Raw genomic sequence first — 21,488 nt, 5'->3', positions numbered from 1 at the left:
CCTCAACTTTTCACGTGGGACAAATGTTTCACTCATGATTCAGACTTTGAATACTGATCACAGATCCTCAGTGAAGAAGAAATGGCCCACTGCACAACTGCAACTTGTAAACTAACTGCACCAGAGCTAAATTAAGAAACGGCAGTCATGAATGTTTATGACCTCTGGTAGATGGGAGTGGGGATATTTCATATTGATGGTGAAAAATTTGTGTGCGTTCTTCCAAATAGCTTGTTTTAATATATGTAGTCTTGAAATTCAATTAACTCTGGTCACATTGTGAAGTGACTGACACAATACTCAGTAAAAATTGTGGTTACCTGCTAGAGACTTCTGTAGTCTGCAGGGCAATTGAATTTAAGTGGTTTAGTGTGAGCGCCTATAAGGAAAATGGTTGATAGAGTGAGATACAGATAGATATCTAGATGCAGATATATAAAGACAGATATATCCATCCATCTTTGACCGCTTATCTGGGGTCGGGTCGTGGGATATATCTATGGATCGTTATATGGCATTGAAATTCATATGTATGTATGTATATAATATGATATATGATATGCTTTGCGCCATCTTGTGACCTCCGTTGGCAGGATTCTCTCCTAATCTCTGATATGGTATTGCTTTTCTAGTGACCATTGCATTGCTTGTTTGCAACTTTTCAGGATACATTTTGTGATACAAAATAGGGAATACAGTGCTTTCGTTTCCGCTAGCTCACACGCGCGACGCCGAAGCCATTACCGGAAATACGTCACAGCAAGTCGCCGGCAACGGAGCGCGGTGCTGCAGATGCTCGCTTTCGTCGTCTAGCGTTTGTTACAAACTATTTTAATTCTCATGCTGGTTCACGTAGTGGTGCTATATCTTCAGGAATGGCCGGGCAAACACCGTAAGTATCTTTTTTCCCCTCAATGGAAAAATTAACACAAACCGAGTCAGTGCATTTTCATGGTTTAGACCCGCGGACGAGCTAACTAGTGCTCGTGGCCTCTAAATGTTAGCGTTTGAGGAATTCTCATGCTGCGTGATGCAGCCATATTGTGGTATCGCCTAAAGTTCGCTCGTTTCATTAAGTTTTAAAGCCTGACTCATACAATTTAGATTACTTGTTTTCAAGCAGGTTTTAGTACGTTTGCGCTTTAGGTGGCGGTAACTTGATTACCGCTGTTTACCTTCGAGACTCAAAATTGGCGCAAAGTAGAAATTAGAAGGGATGGACATGTATTTATTTTTTTTCTAACCCAGATTACATCTACTGTTTTCACATGCATACTTTGAATTGGCTCTATAAATTGTCGTGGCCATGTGGCAAATTTAACACTGTTGATTCTGATGCACTATAGATTTGCAATGGTGAAACTGGATACAAGCCGATTGTTTTTATTTTTGATACTAATGCTTCAGTTATTCTTGTTTCAGGTGTCTAACCAGCCGATGGGATCAACCAGCCCAATCTAAGCAGAGAGACAGTGGCAATATAGCCCATTGTGATTCGGGGGTTGTTGGCACATGTAGTTCAAGCGGTTCACTTCCCCTGACAAAGCCAAAAGAAAGTGTATCAGGAGGAGAAAAGCCAGAACCCCAGGGGGGAGTCGAAATGGCTGCCGCCATGGCTGCTAAAATCAATGCCATGTTAATGGCTAAAGGAAAACTTTTGACTCCCCCACCGTTGTTGACAAAGGTTAGTACTTGTCCATCTCGAATTTTCCAGAGTGGGACAAATAAAGGAATCGCTTAGTTAGATAAAATTTGGTTCCATACTGTTATGAATGTCTTGATTTATTTTGAAACGTCATCCAGACCCCCGTGAGTGTGCCCGTGCCGCCCCCCACAGAAGAGCTGGTTGTCACAGAAGTTGACATAAATGATGTGCCATTAAATTGCAGAGACCTTCTCACTAAAGGCAAAACCCAAGAGGAGGTATGTGGGTTGTGGAAGTTCAACATTGGAAGCATTAGACTTCAAAATGCATGCAGGAGATTGTAACTTGCAATACTATATTTTTCTGTTTCAGATTCGATTGTGTAGTGGGGCAGTTGTGTCAACCAGAGGGCATTTCATGGCTGATGTTGAAAGGGAAAAAGCAGGAGGGTATGTATTTAGATATACCTTTTTAGGAATCCTACATTTGAAAACTGTAGTCATATTCTGTGTTACATTTAGTGCCAGATGTATCGAGACGCATAACTTTCAAAGAATTCTGCAATCATACGGATGTGTTTTGGAAAAGTGAAACCAGTCATACGTCTTTAGGTGCCGGTCGTTTTCTTCTTGGAGCTATGCCACGGATATTGTTTTTTTCCCCAGTCTCTTCCTCATTGTTGAATAATCAACACTAACCTCAAGTTTTGTAAAGGTGTGTTTAATTCATTAGGGTAGGTCTGGAAATATTCGCCTCGGTTAAACCGTAACCGGTGGTTGCTACATGTGATGTAGTAATGATGCTAACACACGCACTATTATTTTGTTCTTAGATGTTGTGCAATTTACAGTCAGACAATTGTTTCTCTTGACTGGCAATTGCGCAAGCTCCTGCTTGTAGAATTGAGCTGTTTCCACACACCCGGCACTCAATCACAAATGCTCGTCTTCCTTGTAAAATGATCCGACGGGTGCAGAACTTCCCTGTTGTCCATGACCTGTCTGATTTGTCTCCTTGTAGACAAAGACCTTTGTATTTGCATGTCCAGGCAAAGACACAGGAGCAAGTCAATAGTAAGTGCCACTGACCCTTCATTCATTCATTTTTAAGAATAAAATCTGAAACCTTTGTTGTAACTGATGTCTGTACCATAACGTTTCTGCCAATGTAGAAGCTGTTGCGAGAATAAAAGAGATCATCGCTGAGGATATGTTGAGGGTCTCCGCTGCTTCCGGAGGACAACTAATGCCCATAATTCCCCCGCTCACCTTGTATCCTCAGCCCCCTCGGCCCATCGCCCAAACACCAAACAGCAACTCAACGCAGAGTCATGGGCATCGGCCAGCAGCTCCGCATCCGGGGGTAGGCAGAATCGATCAAAGCCTTTTGTTGTATAGTTTGGAGGTAAAGAAAGTGAGGCAAGTGAAGCACATGTTGCCATCACTGATACCCACCTCCCAAATTAAATAGCAGAGAGAAGACCCTTGGTGTAAAGAACAGAAGCCATGGGTTACTGCATCTGCTGACAACGTGTTTTTGTTTTCCTTCAGTACTAAGGCAAAATCCGTGTGTGTTAAAAGTACATTTTTGTCTTTGTAGAATTTTGTTCACACAAAGATCTTTGTGGGCCTGGAAAAGTCTCTGCCATCATTCAACGTAAATGAAAAGGTCGAAGGCCCCGGGGGAACATATTTAGGTCACATCCAGACAGAAACGGGGGCTCGAGTTTTCCTCAGGGGCAAAGGTTCCGGCTACATTGAGCAGGCATCCAAACGGGAGTCTTTTGAACCGCTTTACGTCTACATCAGGTAATGTACATTTTGCTCTCTAAAGATGGGCAACTTTCACATGCCCTATAAACCAACTTGTTGGAGACATTGTTCCTTTTAGACCTAAAGTTATGGCATTTGTGTTACAGCCACCCAAACGCAGCTGGTTTGGAGGCGGCCAAGCAGCTCGCGGAGAGCCTGTTAGAAACTGTAAGTTGATTGCTTGTCTGAACCTGAATGACACTTGCATGGAGGTCAAAGAAGGTGAAACTATCAAAGCATATAGTTCTCACCGATACTCACCTCCAAGAATAACAGCGGTAGTGTGAACCGCCAGATCTCCAGAGATAGGTCTTGAGTGCTCTGCACCTACCTACAATGCATTTCAACTGTCAATCGGTTCAACTTTGCTGTTGTACAGTGTTTATTATTATTTACCCACCCTTGTTTTTAACATCCACCTACAGGTGAGAGCCGAGCACACTCGCTTGAAGTCGTCGTACACGGCCACCAGCGCAACTCAACGTGAGTTTCCTTTCACATTTTTTGATGGAAAGATGACAATAAGACACTGCCCACATCCTGTCTTTTAGTTATTGGGCCAACCGTAGGTTGGTCACTACCTGTTACAGATGTATATGACTGGCGCTGTTAACGCCGCATTTTATACTTTCCTTTCAGCATACGCAGCTCATGGATTTCCACCTAATAGCAATTACTCTAGCCAGTCTTCCTGGTATAACTACCCAGCCAATGGGTATGCTGGAGGCTATTCAGCGTACCCGGGAGCCAGTGGTTACTGGAGTAATGCAAATGGTCCCACAAGTCATTCTAACATGTCGACAACCCCTCCATCTTCTCAGGCAATGGTTCAGTATCCGGTGTGTCCACGGAATCCAAATCCGTATCTTGTGGAGGTAATCACGACGATTCAAACTGTTGCAGTTGGTTGTTGGCTCTGTGTTTTTTGAGGGTGGGTTTAATCTTGGTATTTTTAATACCAGAGGCGGGCAGTGAGTTTCAGACTCCTTGGCCTCCAGTGGGTATTATTGTCCAAATTCAGTTCCTTTAATGACATCATTCCGTCACAAATGAATGTACAAAAAACCCTCTCTATAGCAATATGCGGTAAGGACTGACAGAGACGTTTCAAAGATTTAAAGATGCATACTATTATTACTAAAGCAAAAATCCAAATGATATTTGTCAAATGCTTTGTAAAAGTCATGTATAAATCTACGGGTTGTGTTGTGTTAAAGGGTGTTGGTAGCAGTAACACAGTGGACACTGTGGGATCTTTACGCCCTCAGACGGATGCAGGAAGTTCAAATCACCATGATGGCATTGAGGAAGAACAGGTTAGACAAAGAGTCATACCTGCACGAACCCCGAATGTGATGGGCAATTTACGCATCATTTCAACCTCGCCTACAAAAGGTTTGAGGAATCGTAAAGACTTGAGGGCCACTTTTTTTTTAAATAAAATATTAACTACAAGAGAAGTTTGTATAGAATGTATGTGTCTGTGGACAAAATAAAGACCTTGTTAAACATTTTAGGCTTTTGTTCAGCCTGTCAGCTGCTCTCAGGAGACTCCTGCCATTCAAGAGGCCACATTTCCTTCCCCTGTTGTCCAAGACAAAACAATAGAGAGGTTTGTCCTTTTTGAGTTCTTCATGTGATTTTTTTGCCCAATGACCTCTTTGGTTTTAATGAATACTTTGGATCCAAACGTTTAGGATCCTCATGCCCCCGCCGCCGCTGCCTCTTTCCGCTGCTCTCACCTCTGGCCCTTTGAAACGAACAAGTGACATGTTGACCCAAGATCCAGGCAGTCCACCCAACAGCGCCGCATCTTCGGGTACGTCCCCGTTTCGTTGCTCCTGTTCTGAGACATGAAGCTTTACCCCTCTATGGACCTTTTCATTGTGATGTTGCTCGTATTTCCAGGTGACAAAAAGCCTTACCTAGCGTTCATCTGTGGCACCATAAATATACAGAAATGTCATTTGACCAAGGCAGCATAATTGAGAAATTATGCTTAATCTTTTGAACACTAATTTTCACTATCATCTCTCCCATTGTGTTTGGCAGTGTCAGTTGCCAAGATGCTAACAGGCTAGCCTTTGTGTTTTTCCTAAATTACTCAGACACTCCCATGCAGGATTTGTTTACCAATTCTTTTGGCATCCTGAAGAGCGTGCAACGTCTTGATGAATTGGTCTGTTGAGAGGTTGTCTGTTCATTGGCGTGGCATCTCCACCCCCTGTGGAGGAACGGAGAAGGAGTGAACACCTGTGAGATTTTCCTCAACTGCTCGAAGCCACTAACATTGTTTTCTTCTATATGTCTTTTTGTCTTTCCCTTGTTCTCTTTCTCTCTCTCTCTCCACATGTCCACGGACCTGCCTGCCATCAATGTCTTGACCTGGTTGACGGGGGGAATCACACCACCTGTAAACCACTGCTAACATGGGGCTCTTCACTGGGTTTACTTTGTGGTTCTCGCCTTCCCCCCTGTACCTCCTCCCGTCTGTTTGTCTCTAATGCTGTGTCCCAACAGATCTTGTTGAAAATGTGTGTGAGAAGAAGCCCAAATCGGTGATGGATGCATCAGGGCTGGTGCCCTACGGCGGAGACTCTTCTGACGAGGAAGAAGAGAGGACGCGCAGCAGTAAGACTAGCAACTCATGACCCTTCAGAGATGCACTTGAATCCCCCCCAAAAAGAAAAATCCACTCTCACAATATGACACACTGGTTTGAGATGTGTCGTTTCTTCACTTTCAATTTGAAAGGGAGTCTTGTCAGATGTTAAGCAAAGAAATACAGTTTTATCCGGCATTATTGCGATTCACTATTTGCAAGTCTATTTTCAGAGGGATCTTTTCTCTGCTATTTGCTGAAGAGCTCAAATTTGTACACTTTTTTTGTGCTCAGGCCGAAGCTGCCATCTTGTGTTATCTGTAGGCAATGAAAAATTATTTTGCTGAGAGTGCTTTTGTGAATTTCCAAATAGCAGAGAGATATTGAAGCTATCCTTCGACAACACGCAGTGCATTTATTTATTTTATTCAATGTTAGCACACTTCGTCAATATAAGGTCACTGGATGAAGTAATGGTCATTAAATACATTAAAACCGGAGTACCAGTACAGCAAATTGCCCAAAATGTTTAACAGTGTTTTGGGGTGGATTTTTCTTTTTTAAACCAACAAAAAAGTACATCGATTGTAGGTGTTAGAATGACCAGAGTTTTTTCCTCAACATGACATTTTTAGTTTTGTTGACTGCAAATCAGCCCCATTTATTTGCTCTGAACTGAAAACAGATCAATTAGAGTTGGCATAATGATGTTTTCTTCACTCAGAAAATGGATGTCTGTTCCCATGGAATACAATAATAAAAACACCTCAAATGGACATGTATTTCATCTGGTTCCTTTCTTTAAATGAGATTAAGGATGTCCTATGAAAGCATATTTTGGAGCTTCTATGCCATTATGGATGGTCAGAGCTCCTGGGCTGTCCAGGCCAAAGCAAGGCTGGACATAACGCTGAAATTGACACTGGAAGGTATGCAGGTGTTGTTCCAGATCCACATTAAAAAAGGAAAGAGTTTGGCGCTCATAGTCCAAAGCTAAGCCTATTCGGACTGGGTTCACTGTGATCCTCAGGTCAGGGCTCTGGCCATTGTGCAGAAACTCATACTTGTGCCTGGAAAAGGAAAAAAGGTTGTATGTAGTTGATAGTGGTAACAGCAATACACGTCTGGTAGAACTATAAAAAATGTGACTTTTACAAAGATAGTACTGCTCAGATGGTGGGTGCTTAATCATTTTAAAGGACTACTGTTGTGTAGTCAACTGCATCACATGATTATCAACCGATTGGGCTATTCTAGGAACAAAATATCTGCAAAGCTAGGGAACCACATTTACACCGCAACATTGATCAATTTGAAGAAATTTAGACATGGAGTGTAATATATTAAAAAAAAGTATCTAGATATCTCTCTATAACATTATATTAGATGGTACCTTGAAGTACTGAGGATGTGTCTCAAACACCAGGAGGTGGTGTTGCCTCCCAGGTAGGAATTTCTCTCCGTGTCTTCATATGCAATTCCAATCCTGTACTCCGTCCTGTAGTCCACCTCCACTTCCCAGTAATGCCTTTCTCGTACTGGGATCAGATCCCCAAGAACTGCTACACACCTGATACACAAAATTTGTACTGAAAAGGTGGTCCAAGAGAAATCATCGGTTTATGCTGGAGACCATTCACATGTTGTGCATCAACATTTTTTTAAATTGATATAATTATTCCACCTGTTTGCGCTCTTTATGTACTCCCACATTTCACTTTTAATTCAAATCATTCCAAGCTAAATTTTCACATTTTTCAAATTCACATATTTTTAATGACAGCTGTAAATCAATGCACATGATTTTACATCTCATATCCTACATTTCTTGACTGATCCAATTTGTTGCAACATCTCAATTTTAACAATTCAATTCTATTTCAATCTATTGTCAGTTCGTGCATTTGTTGTATTCTCTGCTTTACCTGGTGAAATTGTTATCATCTAACGCCATAGCGCTGATTGGCAGCTCTTCATCTCCATAAAAAATAGTGAAACCATCCTCAGAGATGGAGAGGCATGGATGAGCCGTCTCCTCGAGGAGATAGAAAAATGTGCCTGTCAGCAGAAGAACATGTTTATAGATGATCTTTAGTTGGGCGGTAGCCTCAACAGAAAACAGATTAGAAAGCGACTGGTCTTGTGTCGCTCTCACCGGTGGTGGAAATGCTTATTTCCTCACTCCTTAGACTGGGCCCACCGATATTGACTGCTCTCACAGAGATGAGGTAATGGTGACCAGTTGGAAGCTGAAGCAGACATTGACATGTAGGCACTGCTACTACAGACCTAGGAATTAGAACATATAATAAGTCAGACATTTTCAATATGTCCTGACTCACAGCAAGACAGCATTTCTTTGCATTCACTCATCAAAACATTCCGCACTCGGTGAAAAATTACATTCAAGAAAAATGCAGCAACTTCTCTGGAGAAACCAAAGAAAAATCCAAATGGGCACCCAACTGCTGAGGATAAGAGCTAAGAATAGATCTTTCTGGGACAGGGTGTATTTTGAATCATCAGCCCAATAACCACGGGACTTCACAAGTCCTTCTTGTTTATGGAAGCATAGAAGCAAAAAAGCACAGAAAAATAACCAACTATTGTTAGTTTGTGTTTTCAGTCGACCAATTTTGTGTTCTAATGACAATTTGGACTACTTGCTCATTTACAATTCAGCACAGTTGATGTACCTTTTTGCAAGGCACTGAAAACTCATACTACAGTGGTTGACCCTCAGGGCCTTCTCGTCTCACCTAAATACTATTCACAACCTAAATTGTATTTGTTCCTTGAATGAATGTAATGCACTCTTACTCAGTGACTCCTTTGTCAGTGCCATCAGGCCCTTTCAGTTCAATAAGCTCCACAGTATAGGAGTCAACAGGGTCGGGGTTTCCCGACTCCCAGCGTATGAGAGCAGCCCCTGGACAACTGCAGCACTGCCTCTGTTTGATCACTGGAGGTGATGGAACTGCAGAAGACAATCATGTGAGATAAAAAAAAAGAAGTAAAAATATAGAAAGAAACACAGATGACTTGAACACATAGGTACAATAATCAAAATTGTGTGCTTCATCACCTGTCAGATATAAGGCCTTCTCACTGGCCGGGCTGATGCCTGTTGTGTTGGTGGCTGTCACCCAGAGCTCGTATTGTGCACCAGGCAGAAGCGCTCTCACAGTGCAGTGGGTCTCTTTCACTTTTAACTTGCTGACTAAAGGGGAAAGGAACGGGAACTGGTTCAACAGAGCAGATGGTGTTGTGGTGCAGCCGTACCTTGTGGGGCAGTGGTGCTGTCCAGAGGCGCAGCCTGCAGCACTGGTCTGTAGTACAGCTCATAGAACTCCACTGTGTCGTCAGAGAACAGACTCCAGCACACACGCAGAGATGTCTGCGTGGCTGAGTTTGCCATTTGCGGGTTGATAACTGGAGCAGATGGAGCTGTGGACATCCCGCGGTCTTTACTTGGAAGCCAATCATGTATAGTTATATATACAGTAAAGTGACCAGCTTATGTCAATTTGAAATATCCTATTTTTGTATAATAAAGGGATGGCCATTTGGATATATTTTGTTTAAATTGGATTAATTTGAAAAAGAATTACAGTTTAGTCGATTAACAAAATAATCGTTAGTGAGCAGTTCTAAAATTGAAAAATGTGCATGTCCTTGTGATCAATATCGGCCTCTGGGATGATCGGAATTGGCAGCATGAAACTCTGATTGGAGCAGCATGAAACTCTGATTGGAACACCATTAACCCATACCGTTAAACTGCAAGACAAGAATGGAAGTGGAACCTGGGATGATGTTAATGGAGTCCATCATGCTTTTGACATCCGACAGGTCAGCGAGCGGGGTTTCAAAATCAAGACTTGTTGTCAGCGTGAGGTCCATCTCTTCTTTGGCAAACTCCTCAATTCTGATGAAGTGAACAAAACTAATGTCAAATACGTATTTGCACTGGATGACGTTTTGCTTACCGTTTAATGGTGGGCACAACTTCCTGTCAAAAAACAAATGGAGATGATTTATTACATGAAGATTAGTGGCTAGATTGAGGGATAGCTAGACAGATGGAAAGATACCTTGAGAAAAAGCCTGTTGTCCTGGCTGCGGTAAACCTCCTTGGCTTCCTCAATGAGCTCTTTGGAAGAGTCCAGGGCATGCCCGCAGGCCAGCAACTGGCCGTACAGAGCCTCCAACTTCGTCTTCTTCTCGTTTTCCAATCCAGCAGCGCGCTCGTCATAACGCTGTGATATTGTCTGAAGAACGTCGGTGTAGTGATGCTCCAAGTGTTGCTCACGCCGGCCAAAATTCTCCTGCCATTTGTTTTTAAAGATCATTTCTTTATGGCACCAAGGTAGCAAAGGAAAATGTCAAAAAAAATCTCTTAGGGAAACATTTTACCTCAACAGTAAGAAAGATTTCTTCCAGGTGTCCTGCAAAGTTCTCCATCTCAGATACCTTCTCTTGCAATTGATTCCCGGTGCTGTCGATTTCACTCTACAAAGGTTTGAAGAAACTTAAAAATGGCTCCTCCATTCAAGGATATGACCATTTAGAAGTGCTGTTGTTTGTTACCGACAATAGCTCTCAGGGGTGCCAGAGAAAATGACAACAATTCTACAAACCCATCTGGGATCTTAGAAAGCTTTTTTTTCAATTCGTGGCATTGACGTCATCGGGTATGCAAAGCCATCTGAGCATTCTTTTGATTTTTTTGGTTTCCAGCAGCTCCATGCATGCTCATATTTGCCCCTCTCATGAAGCTGAATAGGTAGCAGATAAGTTCAGCTTCCTACCTCAATGGTAAACACATTATCTTGTCCAGTGGACTTCTCCAGAGGACTTGCCATGTCTCTGTCCAACTCTTGGAGTTCAGCTTCTTCTGCAATCACATCCAGTCTAGCTCCCCTGATCTCATGCAGATCCATGAATAATGACTGTGGGAGGACATAACACATAACAAAGTGATATAAGCACTAAATACTGATCAGAACAAAACCCACAGTACGACAATCCACATGCAGCAATGAATAAAAAAGTTTACCGCAATGAATTAGCTTTTGCGCAAACATTGCGTGAATGACAAGTCAACTCTGAGCGGAACAGCAACACACGCTGAAGTTGGGACAGAAATAGATGAGGCAGATGGACACTGATCAAATGTCAAAAACATCTCAAACATCCGGAGAATAGAGCCCAACACTGTCTATGTTGTTTATTGGGAAAAAAATACATACACGTACATTACAACCAAAAGATTAAAGTGATATTAGACATTTAAAATTCGGTTTTATTCTGACATCACAGAGTGGAAACCCCGAATCTTGTGACTCAGTTATTAATACCAAAGGGCATGGTGCATTCACCGTCCCTCGTTATATTTAATATTATTATAGGTATGAGACGGTATCATCCTTGGGCAGTGTCTTTAAATGTGCATGCTTTACAGCATTAACTAGGGGTTGTTGCATCGGTAGCGATATGTGGAAGATTTACAACCGAACTGGACATAATATTTGTACTAACTACTACAACTACCGCTCCTACTACTAATAACAACAATAATAATGACGATGATAATAAAATCATAACATAATTTTAGTTTGGGGAAAACTTGCGTGCAACTTTCGGCAAGTTTTTGTGTTGCGAGTCGCTTTGATTTAAGCCTTGAACATTATATGTAAACCAAAGAGAAACAAAACATTTTTTTTGTCGTCCTTGAATGCATCTCACGTCACGCAAATGGCCGACGTTGTAAACAGAGCCGCAATTTTGAGGCCAGCGTCCAAACATCTTCAACGATGAACAACATCGAATGTGAACGCCCTGACAGCCTGGATGAATGGGTGGCGGTCAAAAGTAACATATTCGAAGAAGCCGATGTGTTTAAACTGGGTTTTATCGTCCAGTGGAACGTCATCGAGTGTAGGTTCGCTGTCACCTGCCACAACAGGACATTACAACGGCGGAGGCGCAAAGAAGAATTTGGCGTGACGGGGGAGCATCAAAGCAGCTGGGCCGGACTCTTTTCCGTGAGCGATCTAAAACACATCCATCAGCAGCTGACATGTGTCGGCGATGTGTTGGCGGCTTGCTTTCCCGACTTGTCCGAGTTCGAAGATGGCAGCATTTGGGATGTGCTCTTCCCAAGTCGGAAGTACGCTTCGGACGACGAGTGGAGGGACTCGGACGCGCCATGTCGGAAGCTGGAAAAATATTTCAGCACCGCCATCGACGTTTGCGGGAGGACTATAGTACTCGACACGCTTTTCTCCCAGGATGCGCGTGACGTGGAAGACTACTTTGAGAATCTCCAAGAGTTCAAGAAGAAGAGCATGCACGACGAGATGTCAAGGTCGAAAGGTCACCTGCGGCAGGTAGCTGTACACAACGTACAGTCACTAAACTTTTCACAACATTTATCTTCCAAAAACTTATTGGAGAGTTCGCTGAACCAATAAGGACAACCCCACCAGGCAGTCTTGTGGTCTTCTTCGAATGCATGACACAAATGTAACATATATTTGTTAAATATTATGATCATTCATCAATGAACGATTGCATACTCTCTGGCCTTCCAGCTGCTGCAAAGTCATGATGGTGCAGACCGGATGGTCACCCTGCTGGCTATCTACGCACAAGAGGATGAGGCCTACCAAGATCTGGTCACTGTGGCCACCACCTTCTTCCAGTATCTGCTGCAGCCTTTTAGAGACATGCGAGAGCTGGCTAGCCTCTACAAAATGGAGATTCTGGTAAATACAATAGCAAAACAAGAGTCAACTCTCGTCAACTGATCATTTTTCAAACACTTCTTTGAGGATCATGGATCAATACATTAGTCGTACAAACTTGTTTTGCAAAATGCATTTCTTTAAAAGAACATCTTTTTGACTTTTTTCATACAGCATAACTGCTGCTGTGCAAATAGGACTGTTGGGAACCATTTTTTCTTTTCCAAAAGTCATTCTCGTACATGTTTGAACTTTGTTCCCCACACTTCTGTTTTCCACAGAAATCGCTGGAGTTTGATGACTTGGGTCCCAAGAGGATTGAAGCTCTGGAGAGAGAGGCGGAGGAGTGGAGGGCCAAAGCGGAAGATGCAGTCACCTCAATTCAGGACATCACAGTCACCTACTTTGCACAGACTTCCAAGGCCCTAGCTGGTGACTCATTGTGTATTATTACTTTATTTTTAATATCCTGAGCCATGTTGAAATAGATCACTGAAGTCTCAAGTTCTAATACATACTATGCAGTCATCTGCCAAAACATGAGGTTTACTTACGCTAACTAATGAGATCCATAGTGACTATCTTAGAAGAATGCGGACATGCCTAACCGACGTCTGCGCTTACTTTACACGTTCAGGTATGGTGAAGCAGATGGAGGAGGATAAGCGCCGCTTTGGAGCCGCCGCGTGGGCTTCTGCGGCCCCTCGACTGGAGAAATTGCGCTTCCTACTGGCCAAAGAATCACTGCAGCACATGAGATCAACAGAGATGTGTTTGAACAGCAAGAAAGCCAGCATTAAAAAAGAGGTGCACAGCTCATGCTCCACTCTGACCTGAACGGCATGCCGGAAATTTTTTAGGGGCTGGTTGGAGGGCATAGGTGGATTTCTAGCACATTCTGTCTATTTGGAATCAACGTGTGCAGTGGCAAGGCTTTGGAAACGGTGACGCTCGTTCACTTATATATTCCTGTTGGTTATAAAACACCTGTCATCTATTTACAAAAGGTTTGCGAAAGCACAAAGACTACATCACGACATCTCAATACCCTTCCTGGGAAAGCCAGACGGAGAGTTGTTCAGTGTGTATTTGTATTATGGGATCATCAAAGTGTTTTGGAAAGTACTTATCTACTGCTGCACTCATGTTCCATTATCCATTTTCTTAGGCACTTTAAATACCTGGTTTTGTGATGCTCGCTGTGTGTGTTTGTGTGTTTGATGAAGCTGTCTGTGTCTGGGTTTTTTTTTTTTGTAATGCCATCAATGAGAAACGCCTTCATACAATCACCGGTGGCATAAAACTCTGATTCTGTTGAGTGCACTTGCTGATTTCGCTGCATGGTGCCTGTGTGTATGTGTGTGTACGTGTGTGGGTGTGTGTACGTGCGCATGGAATGAGCAGCACATCATCGCAAATCATTCACTCTAAAAGCTGGAGGCTGATTTCCAGTCAGTTTCCATTTATATGTGTCACAGCTCAGCCTACGTGAACAGTGAACGCACTTTGAAAGTGTTGGCTTGTAGGCTCATTCTGGAAAATATTCAGTCGTAGCGCTGAATAAATGTTGCTTTCACCTTATTCCATTAAGATCAGAAGCAACGTATGATCTCTGGCTTAGCTTGAAAATTGCATGCCAAAAGTATAATATAATGTTGGGGGTGAGTTGAGGAGCATTATTTTTGTGGCATCTCTTGGATAGTTACGCATTTATAAGAGCAAATATTTCTTGTGGCTAACGCTACCTGCTTTTATGTTTTGTTCCAGTTTGTCAACTTGATTGGCAGAGACCAGAGCCGGTCAGCAGATGTTGGTTCTGAGTCTGAGCAAGGCCAGGAGCAGGACTCTGTTGACCGACTGGAGTTTAAGTTCTACGAAACCCAGTTGGAATTGTACAACACCAAGTTTGAGATTCTGAAAAACGAGGAGCAGCTGCTGGTGACTCAAACGGACACTCTGCGGCGTCAGATTAGAGGTATTTGTCTTGCCTTAAATACATTTTCAACACACACACACAAAAGCAAAAGGACATGATCAGTTTTTTTTGATGGATTTTCTTTTTTTTTTTTTTGCAATGCTATGACATAAGTTGGAGAAGTGGCCTTTTTGCTCCCCTGAAAGCCGAAATGGTTCATCTGCTATGTCCATCTTATCTATGAAACACACCATAGTGCTGCTGTTGGCTATATATTGAATAAAATGCATCTCATTTGTGTTTTAGAACTAAAGGAGGAGGTGGTGTATTATGATGTGTGTGAGGATCAAGAGGAGCTTCATAGCATGGTCCACACAGGACTTCAACACACGGAGTCCCCGGCCATCCGTCAACTTCGAAGACGTCTGCAGAACCTGGAGATCAAGAGGGGCAATATCTGTGCTCGGCGAGCTTACCTGCGCAACAAAAAGGTGCTGCGAGTGAATAGCTCTTACTTTTGAAAATAACATGTATTTATTTATTCTTGATGTAGTTGCCATATTTTACACATTTGCTTTATGCGGCTTGGCTGTTTTCATGATGTGTGTGTTTATGTAGGACCAGTGTGTGGAAGCCCACAAGCAGAAGCAGCTTACAGCCGAGCACAGCTCCATAGTCTTTGCCCAGCATCATCACGTCCACTTGGTATGTCGCCATGGCAACGAGACAGTCAGAGAGATGCTCCCACGTCGGCAGGCTCTCCTAATGAGCCGCAATCGGATTCTGACCGTCACCCCGCAGTGTCGCCTTCAACTTCTCTCACTCGCTCTCTCTATCTGTCTCTGTCGTTTGTAGAAAAGAGAGAAGAGGAAAGAGGAGGAGCAGAGGAGGAAGCAGTGGGTGGACCAGGAGCGAGAGAAGACTCTGAACAGATTACGATCCTTCAGAGAGGTGAAACCTGCTCTTACCGTTTTTTTCCGTGTATAGTGCGCAAAATTTTACTAATTTATTGTCCTAAAATCTGGGGTGCGCATTATACATGGGTACAAAAAAAAAAAAAAAAAAAAAAAAAAGTTTTTAATTTTTTTTTTTTTTTTTTTTTTTTAAGTCCCAATGATCGTCACACACGCAGGGAGGCAATGGGTCCCATTTTTATAGTCTTTGGTATGGTCTTAACTAGGCTGGATGTAATTTTTTTTGTTGGCGTTGATTTCTCCGACTGCCCGTAAACGCACCACCGCGCTTCGTGCGCGCACGGGACAGCAAACGAGCAGGTGATCGAGCAAGCGTCTGATACGAGAGCATTGCGGTCGCATGGAGCGTGTTTGAAGTGAACAGCAGAGAAGAAAGGCAAAGTGTTGTGAAATAAAATGCACAGAACGGATGCGCAAGACACGTCAGCTATATAAAGAGCGAGAGTTGTTTTCTTCCTATTAGTTTCAATTCACAGTTTAATTAGCAGTTTCAATCAGCAAATAACAAAATGCGTATTACAGGTAATATTTTATTTCACAACACTTTGCCTTGTTCCTTTGGTCTCTGCTGTTCATCCTAAAACACAAAGGCGCTCTTTAAGCAATGCGACAGTGAGCGCCCGGCGCGCTGCGGTTGCGCGACCGCACCAAATTAAGCTCCCTGCGCAGTGCGCACTGAGGTCCACTTAAATTTTAGAAAGTACATCAGGACTTTAAAAATATCTTCTAAATTTCAGCGACGGCTCTGTCACAATAATCGAACAGCCCGGTGCAGTTGGGCGGTCGGCGGCGCGCTACGGTTGAGCGTTCTCTCGCACGCTCTATCTCTCGCTCTCTCTCGCTCTCGCACACACGCAAACCGGATATCATACGGAGGCCGCCATTACAGATGCGCAGAACGGATGAGGAAGACACGTCAGCTATATAAAGAGCGAGAGTTCAGTTCTCTACCTAAATCCGTATTACAGGTAATATTTTATTTCACAACACTTTGCCTTGTTCCTTTCTTCTCTGCTGTTCACTTCAAACACGCTCCATGCGCATGGAGCGCGGTGGTGCGTTTACGGGCAGTCGGAGAAATCAACGCCAACAAAAAAAATTACATCCAGCCTAGTTAAGACCATACCAAAGACTATAAAAATGGGACCCATTGCCTCCCTGCGTGTGTGACGATCATTGGGACTTAAAAAAAAAAAATATATATATATTTTTTTTTTTAAAAATTCATAAAAATTGGGTGCGTATTATACATGGGTACAAGCTTTTTTCCAGCATCAGCATGCCATTGTTAGGGGTGCGTACTATACATGGGGGCGCACTATACACGGAAAAAAACGGTATTTGGTATCATCATCATCAATAAGATGCAAAACGTCCTCTTGAGGGGGACATTCTGGATGCGGGTATCACAGAGAGAACCCGCCTTACAATCGTTAATCACAATTAATCAAACGTTTGCCTAAAAATAAAAAGTACAATACTTACACCTTACCATGAAAAGCGAGCAGATTCTCTCTCTTACATGTGTCAATGACGGGCTCTTGACACATGTCAAGATGGTATGGTAATTGTTGTGGTTGCATCACGGTAACCCAGATCGTTCACATAGTAGGTTCTGGCCAAGATGCCTTCAGCTGCTGTTGATTTAGTATTACATATATATATTTTCATGCACTATATTTGTTCAGCGTGGATTTGCATTTAATGTCTTTTTACGCTTCCCCTCATCACTACAAAGAAGCGACAGGGTCAGTATGTCCTGAAGTCCCGGTGGTCCCCCACAGAGTCATCCCAGCCACTTTCCATCATCAGCCTTGGCCCACCTCCCTCCTCTGATGGGCTTCCATCCATCCGCCCTGCACCAAAACGCAAAACATTTGCTGTCAAACCGGAGCCTCAAGACATGCCAATCCAAATTCACTCATCACCGCCACCTCCACCTAAAAACAGCTCGACGGTAGCCACGACACCACCGCCACCTCCACCTCTTCCTCCCCCGCCACCACCCCCTCCTCCATTCAGCACTTCCTGTCAGGACAAACCAATGGCGCTCATGGACCAAGAAGAATCTAATTTTCCAGCCAAGAGCACTCTCACACAAAATATAGGTGAGACACCTTTATCTAAAATATATACTTCATGTAGATGCGCTTATATGGAACATGGGCAATAAACTTGTTCCATTAAGGAGAGAATTTGAAGTGTGTGTTTGTTTAGTTATGTTATATTTTGCATGTATACACACTGTTTTGTCCTGAATTGCCGTCTTTCCTTTGAGGCCTGAGGAGCTTTTTATTTTCTTAGCTTTTGTAGAGACTAAATATCGTCAACAGAAAACTGAACTGCATTGTTGCTATAGGAACCATGGATGAAGTATTAGCCTCACTGCAACGTGGACAGATCCAGCTTCGAAAGGCTGTCGGACCCAGGACGCCTTCCTCCATCACAGACCCGAGAAGCAGCTTGATGTCGGCCATCCGACAAGGAGTCATGTTGAAAAAGGTCAGATGTTCTACACTAGAGAACTTCCAAACCTTTCCTAAGATAGGTTAAATGAAGACGAGTGGGCTTGTACAAGATTGCACACGCTTGAGAAAATCCTTTCGAATGTATTTTAGGTGCTGCCGGCTCGCTCCGACGTGCACAGCGCCAGGCCAGACAACGAGCTGGAGCGCAGCATCAAAGCCGCCATGATGAGGATGAAGAAGGTGTCGGCCGACTCCGATGACGACGACGACGACAAAGGAGATGAGGACGGACAGAATGGAGACTGGGACAGTTGAGGACGTCTACACATGCATACACACAGCTACTCTTCCAACACCTATGCTGTTTAGTAGACCTAAGTTACAGCCAAATTTGTGCATGGAAGTTTGCCTAAATTGTTTTTCTGTCATCATCATCTGTTAGTCAACTTTTAAATTGAAATGTCACGATCGGGATTTGACTCTTCCCTTTGTATTTGCAAACGAGGGGATTTAATAGAGTAGTATGGAAAGCTGTTTGAGCTTTTGTTCCATAGCCTTGGCATCCAATTGAAGGGGTCCAGTAGGGTTGCTACTCGGTCATGAAACCGCTTAGCCATTGTGGCTAAAAAGAATAAATATCTCTCAATCGCACTTGAGTCAGATTAGCTACATCTCATTTATGATTCACATTTATGTTTTGCCTTGCAGAGATGTAGCCCAGATAAAACAAACACTTCAGGAATATGTACTTTCCACTTCCAAGTTATTATCAATAAGGAAGTGGCATTTGTACTCTATTACCATAGCTGTCTTTTCAATTTTGCACATATTGGACATTAATCTTCCAGCATTATGTATTTCGATAAAAAAAACAACACACACTTTGAAACACGTGTTGGACTATGTTTTTTTTTTATTTAACATTTATTTCCAACACATTGAAATGTAATCATTACTTTAGTGTATTTTTATTTTCCTGTAATCAAGAAAAGCAATCATGATTGAACTGTGCATACTGTTAGAATAGTACATTCACACTTTTTTTTTTAACTAGTTTGATGTTGGTCATTAGGGTTGTACTTGGAACGCTAGAGAAGCTCTGCCTTAGTTCAGTGTTGGATGTTCATTAAATTGACAGTATTATTATTAGAGACATCCTTTGTGATGTCTGTATCGCAATTTTAAACCCTTGGAACCTACTATTTCAACTAAATTACCCATTAGTGACCAGTGTATTAGTATGTACATATAAACATTAACCAGGAGGTTGAATAAAAGTTCAAACAGCTTTCCATGGAAAAACTATGCAGCATTCGTACTGTATGGCCTGAATTCAATTATTAGTTACGCAAAGCTACTATTCTTCTTGCTCTTATTGTATGTTTTTGTTTGCTGTTCTCCAGTATTATAGGAATGTAATAGAAAATGATGACCTCGTCTAAGGCACATTACTTACTGTAGAACTTTCTGAGCTAAGGAAAAAAGAAAAAACACCGCCATACTAAAAGGTTGCACAGATAGAATCTGCAGTGATAACCTGACTTACCAGTGCCGAGCTCCTAACTTTGCTTATATAATATTTCACTTAGCCCAAGGTCATGAATTTGTAATGTGATGAGCTGCTGCCATTTTTTGGGGAAAATATTTTTGATGCCGCAATGATTGTATGACAGTCATGTGAAGTTGGTTGTTTAAATAAATCTAACCTGTACCGCTGACATGAGTCTGTGTTCTGATTGATGAGTCGGCTTGCCTACAAAAATGTTTGAAATGCCATATCCTTGATATCCATGTACTTATACATGCTTTGTTCGAACTAATAAGACAATTCAGCACACCGTTGGTGGTCAACAAAGTCAACTAGTAACATCTATTTGTAGTGACCACTTTTGACCATGATTTTTCCCTAATGAGGTGGCCTGAAAATGGCGGTGTACCTAATAGAGTGTCCGAATGACGTCACAGATCAACCAGCCAATCAGAAAGTGGGGGTGAGGGCGGGTGTGGCACTTCTCACTTTCATTTAAGCTTTGACCATGATTTTTCCCTAATGAATTGGCCTGTTATTAGGAACACCTGAAAATGGCGGTGTACCTAATGGGGTGTCCTAGTGACGTCACAGATCAAACAGCCAATCAGAAAGTGGGGGTGAGGGCGGGTGTGGCACTTTTCACTTTCATTTAAGCTTTGACCATGATTTTTCCCTAATGAATTGGCCTGTTATTAGGAACACCTGAAAATGGCGGTGTACCTAATGGGGTGTCCGAGTGACGTCACAGATCAAACAGCCAATCAGAAAGTGGGGGTGAGGGCGGGTGTGGCACTTTTCACTTAAACCAGGGGTGTCGACCTCCAGTCCTTGAGGGGCCGCGTTCCAATATGTTTTCCAAGTCACCCTCGTTAAACACACCTGCGTGAAAAGATTTAGCTATTTTCACGTTCTGCAGGAGCTAAAACTTTTCACGCAGGTGCACTTAACGAGGGAATCTTGGAAAACATGTTGGAATGCGGCCCCGAGGACTAGAGCTTGACACCTGTGACCTTTGACCATGATATTTTCCTAATAAAGTGGCCTGTTATTGCTAAGATTGTTTTGAACAAATCTTTTGAGTTAACCGATTCTAAAGATTCATTTCACTTAACTGGAATGCACATCACTCGTACAAAAGAGTGCAGATGGCCAAATACTCGCATTTGTTTGCACATGCGTGCGTTTACAAAGCGAGGTTCCAATTCTAAAAGGACATTTATGTATATGCTCACAACTGGGCTCGAACCAAGTTCTTACCGAATGGAAGGCCGTGTCCCTAACAGGTCAGCTATTTCAACCGGACAATGAATGGCCGTCTGCACTGTTTTGTACTTACTCAACGCACGTGGAACAATTCTGAACGGATAAGAATGACTCAAAGTGAAAGCGAGGTCGCCGCAGAGCTCGCCGTGTTTTGCGAGCGGCTCCGTCGCTTGCGAAAAGTGCTAGGCATGAATGTATAAACAAAGCAAATTGTTTTGTAGGTTAAAATGTTTTATATATTGTACTCCTGAGTTAATGTTTCTGATTACTTTGAATTGAATATTATTTATTGCTGTTATTTAATTTAATATTATGTATGTTTATTATAATTCTATTGTAGTTTTTCAGCATAAAATGGCAGTTGGTCAAAAATGTTTAGTTTAAATAATTATAATTTAATTTCGGCAAAGTGATGCATATTGAATCTGTTCTGTTACAAACAATGTTATTAATAAAGATATTATTTATTGTAATTTCTTTTTAATTTATTTTTGTTTCTTTAATGTTAATAACTTGGGGCACTGATATAG

General features: G+C 42.4%; 3 protein-coding genes across 4 annotated transcripts; 2 read left to right on the top strand and 1 right to left on the bottom strand.

Moving 5' to 3' along the window:
* The first annotated feature begins 750 nt into the window (after positions 1-750).
* Positions 751-6,834, top strand: LOC133152380 (KH homology domain-containing protein 4-like). 2 transcript variants are annotated; one of them, XM_061275913.1, is made up of 14 exons: positions 751-892; positions 1,423-1,684; positions 1,804-1,923; positions 2,018-2,094; positions 2,666-2,718; positions 2,817-3,007; positions 3,245-3,453; positions 3,564-3,624; positions 3,882-3,939; positions 4,096-4,331; positions 4,674-4,772; positions 4,986-5,068; positions 5,154-5,275; positions 5,977-6,834. In XM_061275913.1, the coding sequence occupies exons 1-14, from the start codon at positions 876-878 to the stop codon at positions 6,105-6,107; spliced, it is 1,719 nt and encodes a 572-aa protein (XP_061131897.1). In that variant the 5' UTR covers positions 751-875; the 3' UTR covers positions 6,108-6,834. The 2 variants fall into 2 exon arrangements, with proteins under 2 accessions (XP_061131897.1, XP_061131896.1); XM_061275912.1 differs by having other exon boundaries at positions 4,974-5,068.
* LOC133152378 (fibronectin type III and SPRY domain-containing protein 2) lies at positions 6,354-11,329 on the bottom strand. Its single transcript, XM_061275911.1, has 13 exons — positions 11,118-11,329; positions 10,870-11,010; positions 10,475-10,570; positions 10,153-10,386; positions 10,048-10,070; positions 9,865-9,986; positions 9,341-9,505; positions 9,144-9,278; positions 8,879-9,035; positions 8,214-8,347; positions 7,984-8,116; positions 7,452-7,628; positions 6,354-7,128 (listed from the first exon to the last, which is right to left on the bottom strand). Exons 2-13 carry the CDS (start codon positions 10,999-11,001, stop codon positions 6,870-6,872), a joined length of 1,767 nt encoding a protein of 588 aa, XP_061131895.1. The 5' UTR covers positions 11,002-11,010; positions 11,118-11,329; the 3' UTR covers positions 6,354-6,869.
* Positions 11,330-11,782: 453 nt separating this feature from the next.
* On the top strand, positions 11,783-19,882 carry LOC133152377 (WASP homolog-associated protein with actin, membranes and microtubules). Its single transcript, XM_061275910.1, has 11 exons — positions 11,783-12,450; positions 12,655-12,828; positions 13,089-13,239; positions 13,445-13,614; positions 14,575-14,782; positions 15,029-15,213; positions 15,341-15,427; positions 15,578-15,673; positions 17,435-17,804; positions 18,056-18,198; positions 18,315-19,882. Exons 1-11 carry the CDS (start codon positions 11,875-11,877, stop codon positions 18,477-18,479), a joined length of 2,325 nt encoding a protein of 774 aa, XP_061131894.1. The 5' UTR covers positions 11,783-11,874; the 3' UTR covers positions 18,480-19,882.
* The last annotated feature ends 1,606 nt before the right edge of the window (positions 19,883-21,488 follow it).

This window comes from Syngnathus typhle, linkage group LG4 (genome assembly GCF_033458585.1).
Source record: "Syngnathus typhle isolate RoL2023-S1 ecotype Sweden linkage group LG4, RoL_Styp_1.0, whole genome shotgun sequence".
Classification (NCBI taxonomy): domain Eukaryota; kingdom Metazoa; phylum Chordata; class Actinopteri; order Syngnathiformes; family Syngnathidae; genus Syngnathus; species Syngnathus typhle.
The sequence above is the reverse complement of the archived record's forward strand: the minus strand, read 5'-3'. Positions and strand labels throughout refer to the sequence as shown.